Consider the following 14653-nt stretch of genomic DNA (forward strand, 5'->3'; position numbering starts at 1 on the left):
ATTAACGACCCGCTGACTAAAGGCAAATTTCCGCACAACTATTCTACATCTGCCTTTTCATAATTTGAATTTATGCCCCCTTAGGTTCGTAATCTGAACAAGTGGAAGGATCCCATCAGAATTCAGTGTGCTCAACCCATTCAAGGCCTTATACACCTCAATCAGATCACAGCGCAGGTGCCTAGTCTCCAGCCACTGCAATTTGCAGAACTTAAGCCTCTCTTGGTAAGAGGATCCCTTCATTCCCCTCACCAATCTTGTTGCCCTTCTCTGTACAAGCTCAACCAAATCTACATCCTTCCTAAAATGAGGCCTCCAGACCTGTACGCAGTACTCAAGGCGTAGCCTGACCATTGCCTTATACAGAGGGACAATCACCTCTGTATAAGGCAATGGTCCCTCTGTATAATGCAGAGGGACAATCACCTCCTTTTCCCTGCTAGCAAAATTACTATATATCATTGATAAAACCCCATGACCTGCCCTGGCAGCCTGTCTGCATTGCTCAAATAGGGTAGAGTTCTGTTCTCTGATAAGTCGCGTTTTAACCTGCAAACAAATTCTAGACATTATTTCATCTGGAGGAATGCAGTACCATTGCTCCAACATCAGAGAAAGAGACACTTACGGATGATGGAGTTGGTGTTCTCGTGTGGGGCAGAATAATGATTACCTGCCGCCTCCCTCTTCGTGTTTTTGATATTGGTAACGTAATTGCACAGAGGTACCTCGAACCCTATGTTGGACTTTTTAGGGGTGCAATTGGTCCGTATTTTTTTTTTTTTTTTTTTTTTCGTGCACGTTGACGTGCATGAAACGAAAATCTGGGCTCCACTGCACCTAGCGCTCAAGTGGTTGAGGAATACTTTGAAACTGAAGATATCCAACGAGTGCCGTGGCCAGCATAATCACAAGACTTAAATCCGATCAAATATGTGCGGGTCAATAATGTAAGGAATTAAGAAATTTTGAATAGGGTGGAGGTGAAAAATCCTGATTGAAATAATCAAAATTCGCAAGTGAAATTGGATTGGATATACTATGTGTTCCGAAAGAGAAATTAATGATGTGACAGAAAGAAAAGTTGAGGGGCACAAGACCCAGAAGGAGATTGAGGAAACTATGATAGCTGAATTAAAGAGAGATGGTGGATATATACTGGAGGTGACCACCGAGGTGTGAACCAATGAAAACATGGATTATTGTGTGGCGTCTGCATCACACAGGGAAATACTGCCACTCTCTGTTGTACATAGAGTTTCAGTTCCTGACTACTTTATAGATATCTCCATGGTCACAGATAGTATTAGTGAAATTATTCTTGTAGGGATGAAATCCTTTATTCCCCAATCCCCTTAAAATCTAGTCCTTCATCCAAACCTTGGTTTTTCAATAAATATTCTCAAGCTGTGCGAGACAAGAATATAATGGTCCTCGTGGGTAGCACAGTTGATAGGATCGTTGTCCTCCCCACACCGGGTAAAAAAGACCTGAGTTCGAATCCTGTCGATGACTGCAGGAATTTTTATGGGTCTTTTTCAAAACGTGGCTAAGTTAGTGGTCTCAGGCAAGGGTAGCATACACTTTTTTGCAGAAATGGTAGGGTGAAATTGGAGTATGAACCTCATGAAGTCATGCATCCCATAATCACGGGTCCACGACTCAAGTGTCTGGAGATGGTATCATATTATAGGATATGTTCTGTTGGTACGGTCTGGGTCCGCAAATATCGTTAGAAGATCCTGTTGCTTCCAGTGAGCTCTCGTGGGTTGCACAGTTGGTATAATCACTTTCTTTTTCGAATCCCGTCAATGACGCGAGGAATTTTATGGCCATTTTTCACAAGATGGCCGAGTTGGTATCTTAGGGGAGGATAGCATGGTTTTTTTTTTTTTTTCTCCCAGACCCTGGGGTTTCATCCAAAAAATCGACGACGACACGCAATTTACATTTTATATACCGCGCAATATGGCCTAAGTTGCTGACGCGCCTAAAACTCTACAACCGGCCTACTTCCATTAAATATCTTCCTATTGTATCGGACCAACTTCATTGTGTAATTCTTAATTTTACCCTGATTGCGACGAACTCTTTCAAGACTGTCCACTTGTATCTGTGTGGTTCAGGAACGTTCTTAAGATTTCCAGCATCCTTGGCCACCTAATTCTCCACATGTGAATCCAATTGAGAATTAGTGGGTTATGCTGGAAGGGGTCGCAGTTTCTACTGACCACAATACATAACCTGAAAAATATCTTGTAGGAAGAAAACTTAAATCTGGAGCTAGAACTCTTCAGACACATAGTGGAATCCGCAAAGTGGCCTATAATTCAGGAAAAAGATGGCTCTACTGGATATTAAATAAAGGTGTTTCTGATTTTTTGGCTAGTGAATGTACTGCTGGGTTCCATGGTAACACTAATTAAATTCTACAGATATTCTGGAAATTTATTTAAATATTTGGCGCATGGAACGCATAATGGTTCGGATGGTGTTTATTTGAATTTCTAGTGAATATCAAATTTCAAGCATTATTGCCATGTTTTAAGAAAGGTGGGGAGGTAGAAGTGATAAAACTAAATTTGTACAGAAATATCCTTTTAAACGGAAGGGGAACATGAAGTATTATTCTCGATTTCCTGTTCAAATATTCTTAATGTAGTCTTTCCAGAAAGCACATGTTTTCTCACGATATGCATGACCTGTAGAGTGAGAAAGAGAATTATCAAAAATAAGATATTCCTTGTTTAGTGTGGTATAAATGGGCCATATCTCTGCCTCTGTCGATCCATCGGGCGATATATTTGGATCCCTGCAAAACAAATGAATATCGTAGTTAAAATAAATGTTGTTTCTAGTGGTAAAATAAGATCTTTTCAAATAACCATATGATTCATTAATAAATAAGTAATACAATTCCTTTCACAAGGAACTCGATTATTTAACTGAGGTTCCACAGCAGAAGGCTGCATTCACCAATCTCTGTACTCGTTCCAGCAGCTCGTTATAGAAGTAGAGATCTCGCATCAGCAGACTTCCTCTTTCCCAAGGTGAAAACTGCCCTCAAATGAAAGAGATTTCCAGACGTTGAGAAAAACAAAGAAAAAAAACTAACCATCAGACTGAACATTAATATGATCATCTCTTTGGACCCCTCCTCGGACTCTTTTCTGAAACTTTTAGAACGGTGTAATATGTGCATTCAATCAGGTGGTAATTACTTCAAATAAAAATAAAACCATGTTTGAGCTCCTTCACGTTGTGTACTTTTTATTGCACCAGTCCGGGAACTTAATTAGTACAGCTGATATAGGCGTAAAGTTCCTATTGTCATTGTGATCCCAACATGGTTGACCTAGCCAAACATTTTAATTCACTTAAAAAATTAAAAATCCACGACACAATTTCAATTCGAGCACCTTGCAAGCATGGTTGTAGTATGCAGCGGTTCTATCTGCAGTTCGCTGTAGAAAAAGGAAAAGGTTCAACGCTGTAGAAAAAGTAGCAAAAGAAAAAAGTTGCTGATCACTGCCATAAGGTCTATTAGTGCGTTTTGGTCTAATTGTAATCATATCTTCCAGCAATATCGCATAGTTGCGACAAAGTTGAAGGAAAAGGACTTCGTTGCCAAATAGCTCTCTCTCCAGCATATCCCACACGTTAATAGGATTGAGATAAGGTGAATGTGGGGGACAGGTAAGGTGGTGGAAATCCGTATCGTTCTCCGAACCATTATTGTACGATTGTGGCACATGATGTCCTGCTGCACTGTCATCCATGAAGTGGCCATCGCCTTCGAGATAAAGTGTAACATTGCAGGGTACAATAGATCTTATACAAAGTTCAGGTACTCACTTGATGATATCCGACCTTCCACCGGTATCAACGGACCCGGTACGTTATAAGAAAACATTCCCCATACCATGATACCGCCTCCAGATGCTTGGATTGTCTTAAAAAGGCAAGAAGGTCCATCGCTTCGTGATGTTCTCGCCATACCCTCTGCCTACTATTAGCGCAAAACAAAGTATATATGATTCTTCTGACCACATCACTTTCTTCCATTGTCCACTGTCCAATCACGACGTTCTCGGCACCACTGCAAGCTGATTTTTCTGTTTTTCTCTGAAACAAGTGGCTTCCGAATAGGCAGGCGACTGCCAGTACACAATTCCCTGCGCATGGTACGGGTTGAATTAGGGCAGGTCTGGGCTTGGTTGAATTCAGATGTTATTTTCTGCCCACTGAATGTCCTATTTTTTTGTCTAAACGACTTGTTTTTTTCCATTTTGGCTTCAGATTACTGCAGTTTAACAGCCTATGCAGTCTGTATACCCCCATTAGGCAACACGCCATTATCCCACTTCATAGTAGCATTATGGCGTATTGCCTTTCTTCTGTCTGTGAGTGTCTTAATACAAAGGTTCGTATTGTTTTGGCCAGCATGTGTACTTTTGATAGTAAAGCTTGTAATATGCATTTCTACAGTATTATAAATTAACACTAAAAGTTGGACATTAATACGTTTCCACATTGTTTTAACAACGATAATTGAAAGAAAGCTTACCCTGTTCTTGCAAAGTTGGCCCAATATCTCATAATCTTCGATGATAGCCGAACTTCATCATGATTATTGTTGATTAATAACGGATTAAGAAACGATCCAAAAACGTAAGCAATCTCACTTGAATGAAAGGATCCCATCCACTTCGGAAAGTTGATCGAAAATAAAGATTGTGCTCTACCATCGAACCTGTACATGTACACGTTGTTTCCTGATTCGGCATAACTGTTTGCAAAGTGGTTGCTGGGGCATACAAAATTAATATCTCCTACTAACTGAACAAGTTTATCAACGTAATCAGAATCTAGCGAATCTGAGTATTCAGAGATAACAGAAGAGTGATTTAACTCGTCTTTGGTAGGAACAAATATCTTCATTGTGGACAAGAATTCATCGCGTGTGATCGAAATCTCCTCCAATATGTCGAATACTTCGGAATAGACAACTGCAAGGAATACACTCCCTTCCTTTAAATTGGTACCAGTAAGGATACTTGTGTTCTTGAAATGTTTCTTCTCTAGGGATATTTTGAGATCTTCCATGAAATTTCCATTATCCACAGGAGCAAAAGTCGCGTTCATGGGTTCACGCAACTTGATAGATTCTCCAACGATTTCGATTCCATTTTTTTGCCAGAGACAGTCTAAAATAGCATTACTGTCATTATGACCTTGAGAACAATTTAATGCTTTTGCTAATCGAATTCCTTGATCGAAACCCTTTTTCCTGTCATGCAGTGCCCACGGCGATATTGGAGTTCCACTCTGCATGATCGCCCTGTTGAAAAGGTTTCTACTGAATGGAGATAGTAGGTGAAATGCCACACATGCTGCCCCTGCACTCTGCCCAAACAGTGTGATACTCTTGGGATTTCCTCCAAAATGTGCAATATTCTCTTGAACCCAACGAATTGCCATTAGCTGGTCAAGTAACCCTACATTTCCTGGCGCATCTCGATGATCCAAATAAAGAAACCCAAAAGGTCCGAGTCGATAATTCATGGCTACCACAATTACATTTTCTTTCGAAACTAAACCTCGAGCGTCGTAATTAGCCATACTCGCTGAACCAAACTCAAATGCTCCTCCATGTATCCATATTAAAACTGGTGCATTTTGTGGTGCAGGTTTTGGTCTCCAGACATTTAATGTTAAACAGTCCTCACTAGAGACCTTCGTAGAAAAGAAATTTATAACGATATCCACTTTCTTATTTCCTAAAGATATTTTTTGCATACACCTATTTGGTGTCTTAGTAGCATCGAATACTTCATTCCATTGATCAATGGGTACTGGAGGACGGAAACGATGCTTTCCTACGGGTGGTTTCGCGTACGGTATTCCAAGAAAAACTTCCACTACTTTTCCTTCGGTTGTATTAATATTTTTACCTTTTACAGGTCCTTTTGTGGTGTGTACAATCAGATCCTCAAGTTGTGCATGTCCTGTGTCGGCTAACCGATAGAAATGAATTGTGATTGTTGCAAATATAAGCAAATATCTCCACTTTACAGGATAGATATAAGTTCTTTCTGTGATCTTCATTTCTTTATTGTTCCTTAAGGAAAAACCTAGAAAAAAATGATATTTTGTAGCTTTATTGCAATTCATATTAATAGTTTATCTTTGAGATTGACTAAGTCATGACAGTTGTTTTTTAGTAATATAAAATGTCTTATGAACTTAATATTGACTTTAAAAGAGTGGTTTACTTTGCAGATAATTTCGATTAAGAAACAACTTCATAAAAGAACGATTGACTCCTGATTGTTCAATCAGCAGATGTTGTTGTAGGGTTTAAGGAGCATTGGCGACTTAAGGAGCTAAGGCCGTTTTGTTCCATGCATATTGTCTGTAAATTGCGTGTTCTAAGATTGGTTTTGTGTTTTGTTGGAAGAAGAACAATGCTACCCTCGCCTAAGACCGACTAACTTAGCCACGTTGTGAAAAAGTCCCCTTGAAAAATTCCTCACATCATTGACGGAACTCAAACTCAATTCTTTTACATCCAATGTAGGGAGGATGGCGATCCTACCAACTGTGCTACCAACGAGGGTTCAATCAGCAGAGCCCAACAAACCATACACAACTCTGTGAATAGTCCGTACAGTGTTTATAATTGCCGTCCTCCTCACACAGAATGGGGAAAAAACTGGTCGCATCCACCAATGAAGCGAGGAGCTTTTATGGGCCTTTTTCATTCCGTGGCTCAGTTAATCATCTCAAACGTAGACAGAAAGATTATTGGGATTATTAAAGATACAGAAAGATTATTGGGACTTTAAAGATTATTAAAGGGCTGTCTTCCACAGATCTGGGAAGTCCCAGCATCTAAACATTTATTGAAAAGTTGTAGAAGTATACTGGGCTTAATCTTGGCGAGCCGTACAATAAAGGTACTCTCCAACATGTCCATCAATGGGCATTTCTTAACTTTCACTTGTTTGACCGCTGTGTCCAACTCGATGGCACTAAAAGGCTCAGTCTTAATTGAAGAAACATTGAGAATTGGCAGAACGAATATTAGTGTGGAAATCAGAGTCGGAGCTCACATTGTCCTGTAGAAAAAGATTATCTAGAATAATATTTACAGAATCCGTTCAGAATGGTGAAAGCCACGTTTTCCTCTCTTACAATTGATACACGATGGCTCTTCGTTTTTATTAGGACACTCGTTAAACCCATGACCACCATGCGCACAGTGACTGCAAGACGGGGACTCGTGCGTGCAATACTGAGCGGTTTGACCATATCCCAAGCAGTGAAAGCATTTCGTCACAACAGTATAAGGTCTGTGTCTATGAGAACTCCAGGCAAGAAATATGTGCTCCAGAGTAATTATATGTTTGTAAATCTTGAGAAAAAAACTAACAGCTCAGTTTATAGATAAATTTGACCTTGCTTTAGTTGAGAAACGAAAGAAAGTTCCGTTCTTAACCTCCTCAAATGTAAAATGCGAACCGCCAAGATTTTGTTATATAAATTTTCAAGTATCTCGTCACGTGTCAATTCCTTTGGGACATCATAAATCAGTACAGTGGGGTTTCCCTTTCGAGGAACACCTGAACTGATATCTGCAGATGTAAAAGACTCCGAGGAGGAAAAACACTCCAGATCTGCTTTAGAGGCCGTTTCCAGCAAGACTCCTTTGTTCTTCACTAGCCTAAGAGACTTGATCTTAACATTTTTTAAATCCGATTTAAGAGTTTTAGCCACCAATGTCTTAACGTCAGCACTTGACTTACAATCACTATTTTCAGAAGCCCTAAGAATTAAGACATTGTCAGGTTTCAGTTTAGGAACATTTGCAGCGGAACGGGTAGCATCAGCAAAGGTCCTGACAATAGAGGTGTCAGTAGCAGCGTCTTCCTGCAAAGTTGAATCATCCGTGACAATCGGGGTAGGGGACACATCATGTCTTAATGTAGGTTTGTCTGTAGAGGAACTGTCACTAACAGATTGTTTGGCCAAACAAGCCATATTTGTTGTTATTATACCGGAAAATGTATTTATAACTCTTTCCAAAAGATTGGTACGTGTTTTTATTTCTATGTTTAGGGCCTTTAGCTTTTCGTTCTCTATAAGGAGATAAGTCGCAACAGTCTCCAAATTGAGCCATTTATCCATTATACTGTTACCCGATTGCTTGGTAATCTTGTTGCCTTCATAAGAAAGGAAGCTAGAGAGATCCCGTCTCATTTTTGCAATTCTGTCGTATAAAATAAGAACATTCTGTCCCGGGTCGCTTGCCTGAGCATTTGTTAAATTATTTTTCTCCTCTGCGCCTGCAGTTCCAAGTTTATTACTCGAAGGGAGCTCCGTCTGACGTTCTTTGTCAAGAGTTGATTGTGAAAGAGAATCAGTAGCAACTTTTGAAGATGAACTTTCCTGAGAGGCAATAGCTGGTTCCAGTGATTGAGTCAATGGCACTTGAGGGGTCAGAGGTGTTGAGATCTCACCAAGAGATGGCAACGGAGAAAAGATATCAGCTACAGTAGGTTGTTTATCATCCATGTTAACTGAAATCAGAAATATATGCGTAGAGCAAATTTAATATCTAAAAGTGATGGCACTGAGACAAAAGAAGAGTTTAACTTGAAACCTCTTCAGTCTTCGCGGAGTCCAGAACAGACTCTTCAGGTCAGATTTTTGCAGTCTGGTAGCTGATCTTGGCATAAAATGGGTGTGCTGTACAGATCTTTATGCAGATGGTGAAAATTTGCGACGCATGCGAGCTATTGAGACAAGCACTGCTGGCACTGGGTAAGTGTAAGAAGGAAGTAAACACCGGAGGCACAAAACGGTGAAACTGGTAGCTTCAATGCGACGCCCGTCCAAGGTCACGGAAGGGGGAAAACAGCCCCAGTCAAATTAGCAAGGATAGAGACTGTAGTGGTCAGGCAAAGGAGTGGCCACCTCCCAAAAGCTTCGGCTATGGCGCCTAAGCTGAGTGACCAAAGAACAATAGCAGTGAGAAGAAAATGGAAGAAACTCGAAAGAGAGCTCTAATAACACAAAACTATGCTTACCAACAGAATCCTCAAGTTGTAATTATCTATTTGGTAAAAAACTGCACTGTTAACACGAAATAAATCCATAGTTCTAATACGATAATACAGGGGCTAAAAATAACATGTATGCCTAGCTTAAAACGAGCATTTTTGAGAGAGAGACATGCTGTATGAAGTAATGAAATTTTTGGATATGGCATACACATGGTAAGAATATCCGAGACCCTTGACATAACGTGGCGTAGACAATGCCCCCCCGAATACACACTACTCGGACTCCCTCAGTCACTATCTGGCAGAGTATTCGGTCCGGTGTACTAACTAGGGGCCGGTCTGCGAACACCGTTTTAGAGCTGTACCCTCGAAATGTAAGGCATATTGGATCTCGCCACGGCGTTCATCATAACCTCAAAAGTCATCACTCATACTGCATGATGGACGAGTTGACCCGAACTTTTGCAATAATGGAATTTATTGATAATTTTGAACTCTTACAAATACCACATTTATAAAGAAAACTGAATTGCTGAAATTTCACTCTCTATCTCAGGATCCACTACTTATTTTTCTATCAGAATTTACGTTTCTACTTCACGCTGACATCACTATAAACACTTTAAACTTCCAGGAATCTTTATCTACTTCTTTATTGTATATTATGATCAACTTAATTACCAGATCTCGACATCACTTTACCTTCACGCGTCCCTGGCTGCCACAACAGAAAATTACATTTTGCTTTAATAGATCAAGGATTGTTTCCTTAAAGTAATTATGGAGCTTATAAGTATGGAGTTTACAAGTAATTATGGAGTCTTTAAATTCAAGTATGACTTGAATTTATCATTACACAATAGTGTTTAAAAGAGCTATCTGCTATGTACACTGCCACCAATATACCTTGTTTGATCCACATCCAAGGGTTTGTTATTTATTAATTTCTAAAAAACCTTCACTTCAGCAGGAGTCGTCTATTAAATAAGGAAAATCACTGAAAGTAACATGACCTTCCAACGGTACCCAGTCCGTATCACTAGAACATAATACCATGGTACAACCTCCAGCCTGTTGAGTGGTAGACAGCAATCTGGATTCATGGCTTCATTAGGTTCGCCCTACACCATCACCTCTGGTGAAAGTGTGGCGTAAAAGACCACATGACCTTTTTCCACTGTTACACAGTCCAGTCTTGGCGTTGACTACACCACTCCAGTCGAATATTTCGATTTCTTGCAAAGTAGCTTCCGTCTAGGCACACGAATACCAAATCCCAAATTATTCAACTTTCTTCTCATAGTTCGGTTAGTTATCTAAAAAAATGTAACCTTAATTTGCCAACATTTAGATGATAACTCAAAGAAATTTAGTTGGATGGTCTAACAATAATTGTCCCTCATAATTAAAATTATTATTCATCATATATAAATTATTATCATATCAAGATAAAATTACGAATTAGGATTACTTACGTATATTTCTTAGTTTGAAGACACACTCTGTCCCTCTATTTTCTTCATTCTGACACACGAGTGGCACTGGTGTCATTATATATCTCATAGATTTCGAAATAAGCTTAATTTTCAATGTATAATATTTTATCCTTGTTCATCTCCCACCCTTCAACCATCCTTCGTCGGGTATAAGGCTCTTAATACTGTAATAGTGGCGAAACTAATGACAGATTAAAACAACCCGAAGTATTTTCTTTCCCCATTCATTTTGCCATTATTTGCCCTATACAGAATAAGAATTTCTAAGAACATTGCATTTTACGCCTGAATTATTAGAAATTGTTTAATAGATTTCAAAGGGTGCTGTTTGACCATGAATGACATCACGAAGATGATGTGTTAGTGTATGTGAAAGTTTATTGTATTCTTTTAGGTGAGTATTTCTTTTTGGAATTATAAAGTATTATTAATTTAACATAAATACACACACTGGGCAAAAAAATTACGAATCTTTATTCGAATAAAGTGGCATGGATCCTCTAAAAGGTATTTTAGTGCGTTTTGCTGTCTAATTGTTGCCATTCTTCCAGCAAATCGCTTACCGGCTACAAATTTGAAAGAAGAGGACTCGTCGCCGAGTAGCGCTTTCTCCAGCATAACTCGCATATTCTCAATAGGATTGAGATCAGGTGAATGTTGGAGTGAGCATGGAAGATGATGGAAAAATGTGCCATATTCTCATAGACATTCTGGGACGATGCGCTGTTGCAATGTCATCCATAAAGTGGCCATCACCTTTGGGACAAAAGTATAACATTGCAGGTGCAGTAGATCCAATACAAAATTCAGGTACTCCGTGATGACATTCGACCTTCCACCGATATCAACGGACCCAGTCTGAGCAAACAAAACATTCCCCATATCATGATACCACTTCCAGATGCTTGGGTTGGGTCGTGTTAACAAGGCAAACAGTGTCCATCGCTTTGTGATATTCTCACCACACCCTCTGCCTACTATCAGTGCAAAACAAAGTGTATCGTGATTCATCTGACCACATGACTTTCTTCTTTTGTTCCACGGTCTAATCACGAAGTTCTCAGCACCATTGAAAGTGGATTTTTCTGTTTTTCTCCTTAACAAGTGGCTTCTGAATAGTCAGACGACTGCCAATACCCATTTTATTCAATTCCCTTTGCATGGTACGGATTTGTAAGTACAGTATTGCAGGACCCTTGAACCTCAATAAGTTAGCTTCTAATAAATTCGTCATTCTTTAATTAGTAATTTTACTGGAGGCCGCAACAAAGTATAAAAAAAAAAATTAATAATAAATCCCATTAACCCCGTCTGTGTGGTAGCACAGTGATATTATCACCGTCCTCCCCACATCGGATGTAAAAGGCCCGGGTTCCAATCCCTGCCATGACGCGAGGAATTTTAATAGGCTTTTTTCTTTCCGTGGTTGAGTTAGTCGGTCTCAGGCGTAGATAGCAAGGTCCCCCCCCCACCCAGAAACTGGTTTTTCGTCCGACAAAACAGACAAATCGACCAGAGAACACACTCAATTTACAGACATATCCGGGTATACGTAGGAAATTACGGGTGGCCCTAATATAATAATTTGATTTTTTTTTAATCCCATTAACCCCAAACTACCGGAGAGCTTGTCGAAATCGGTACTATGAACATGTGATTTGCAAACCTGACAAATGGGATGCAATTCTGTTCTCTGAAGAGTCCTGTTTCAGTCTGCAAAGAGATTCTAGACGTTATATCATCTGGAGACAACAAGACTTCGGGAGCGTGAAGTATTCAAGGAAATACTGTACAGTAACCGGGTAATAACATTAAATTTTTGCGTGTTCTTAACTAGCCTCTTCAGCGCGGTATTTAAAGATAACGATCATAATTTGGTGCTGGCTGCAAGGTCATCACGTGTAGCCCAACCAATGCTTTATACTATGGAACAGTTACCTATTTTTCCTTACTGGTACAAATACTGTATATAAAAATAGCACGTGTTCCCAATTTTCTGCTATGTACGTTATAACTGGAGGGAAAAATAATAATAAAAATAAATAAATAAACAAAATCGCATTATTTATAGTGACGAACTAATGAGAAGTAATTAAAATCTACATGGAATCGCAGAATTAATTATAAAAGAATACATTTTTTTGTTGTTCAGACGTGCAATGCGACACTCAAGGGCGTCCCACACATATTCGATTGGATTTAAGACTGGTGATCGTGCTGGCCAAGTCAGTCGTTGGATTTCTTCAGTTTCAAGATATTCCTTACCATTTGAGCTTCGTTGGATATCTTCAGTTTCAAGATATTCCTTACCATTTGAGCTCTATGTACAGTGGAATTTCTGTTATTGAGATTCAGATTTTGAAGTTAAAAATGAAATTTCGCTCAATTAGTTCAATGTAAAAAGTAATAAATATTCGAAGTAAGTTTTCAGAAATGTTGCCGTTATTAATTAAGGCGTTACAGAGTAATACTGCTCAATATGCCCAATAGATGGCAGCACAAACACTACTATCAATTAATGGATTAGAGTTTTAGAAACGTACTGTATCTCTTTACAAAAGGAATTTGTTTATCAGCTAAGAACAACAAAAAATGTGCTCTTTTTTTTTTTTTATTGTTTCTGCGAAATTATCTGGATTTGTTTTCTACAGCAACACTATTTCCGATTTTTTTCTGAGTCTTGAATTATTCTGAAGAATGCAGACAGGCTACCAGAGCCGGCCATGGGGTCTTGTTAATGATACACAGGAATTTAGCTAGCAGGGAAAAGGAGGTGATTGTCCCTCTGTATAAGGCAATTGTCAGGCCACGCCTTGAATACTGCGTGCAGGTCTGGAGGCCTCATTTTAGGAAGGATGTAGATTTACTTGAGCGTGTACAGAGAAGGGCAACAAGATTGGTGAGGGGAATGAAGGGATCCTCTTACCAAGAGAGGCTTAAGTTCTGCAAGTTGCAGTGGCTGGAGACTGCACCTGCGAGGTAATCTGATTGAGGTGTATAAGGCCTTGAATTGGTTGAGCAAGCTCAATGCTGGTGGGATTCTTCTTCTTGTTCAGATTAAGAACCTGAGGGGGGCATAGATTCAAAATTTGCCTTTAGCCAGCGGGTTGTTGATTGCTGGAACAAACTTCCATCTGTCGTTGTGGAAGTTGATAGCTTAAATAAATTCAAGGAGGAACTGGACAAACGTTTAGAGGGAATGGATGCGTGGGATTGGTTTTTTAATTATTTATTTATTTTATTATTTAATTTTTTTTTGGCTGATGCTACTCGAAATCGGTTATCTACTGTACATCTCCGACCATCCCGGCTGAACTTTATGAGCCACGATTTCAATCTGAAAATTTAGTACTTCTACCACCAACAACCTGCATGATACTCTTACATACAGAAAATATTGAGTTCGAAAGTGCATTTTATATTATTATATTGTAAGGTTTCAGTTACTATCTAACTTAAAATCTTGGAAATACTACTTCAAAATCTCTAATAATTTCTCATTGTACTCAAGCACGCTTATAACAAAAATTGTCAGAAACTGGCAGTCCAGGGGCGGCTCGTTGGTAGGTATTGCTGAACTGCAGCACCCCTGCTTTTTAAATCTAAATATATAGTCAGCAGAGTTATATGAAATTTTGTGAAGAACAATGCAACCTGATGAATATTTTGATTAACAGGTCCCGCATATAGTATACTCATCCTCTATTTCTAATAATCATTTCAAAAATAAACGAATAATAAGAGAAATGTGTTATTTTCCCTGATGAATCAAAATTCAACTTGCATTGTTCGGATGGAAGCATTTTAATATTAATACATGAGCATTTGGGAATTTACAAAGTTTGTGCAAGATGGGTTCCCAGAAAGTTTCCATTCGTAACAGACGGTGGAGTCAAAAGACAATTTAAAATAAATTCTTGCTGACCCAGGTAGAATTTTATCCCATTTGCTGACTAGTGAAGAAACTTGGCCACACATTTTTTATGATCCCGAATCCAAATTAGAAAGCATGCAGTGAAAAGATATCCAACCCCGGAAAAGTTTCCAATCCAATCAGCTAGAAATGTGTTGGTCTCAATTTTCTAGGAC

The 14653-nt window shown here is 39.1% G+C and overlaps 1 protein-coding gene across 1 annotated transcript; it reads right to left on the reverse strand.

Moving 5' to 3' along the window:
• Positions 1-1923: 1923 nt before the first annotated feature.
• LOC150091941 (acetylcholinesterase-like) lies at positions 1924-10571 on the reverse strand. Its single transcript, XM_090370380.1, has 3 exons — positions 10544-10571; positions 4568-6134; positions 1924-2812 (listed from the first exon to the last, which is right to left on the reverse strand). Exons 2-3 carry the CDS (start codon positions 6106-6108, stop codon positions 2644-2646), a joined length of 1710 nt encoding a protein of 569 aa, XP_090226506.1. The 5' UTR covers positions 6109-6134; positions 10544-10571; the 3' UTR covers positions 1924-2643.
• Between the last annotated feature and the right edge of the window lie 4082 nt (positions 10572-14653).

This window comes from Mastigoproctus giganteus, chromosome 1, assembly GCF_048544385.1.
Source record: "Mastigoproctus giganteus isolate SK-2022 chromosome 1, ASM4854438v1, whole genome shotgun sequence".
NCBI lineage: Eukaryota > Metazoa > Arthropoda > Arachnida > Uropygi > Thelyphonidae > Mastigoproctus > Mastigoproctus giganteus.

What these genes read in the sequence shown, in the direction of transcription:
- LOC150091941 (XM_090370380.1), bottom strand. Translation starts at nt 6,108, where the DNA reads ATGAAGATCACAGAAAGAACTTATATCTATCCTGTAAAGTGGAGATAT. An exon ending in GCCAACTTTGCAAGAACAGG is followed by an intron (nt 2,813 to 4,567) that starts GTAAGCTTTCTT and finishes TTTGTTTTGCAG; the next exon opens with GGATCCAAATATATCGCCCG.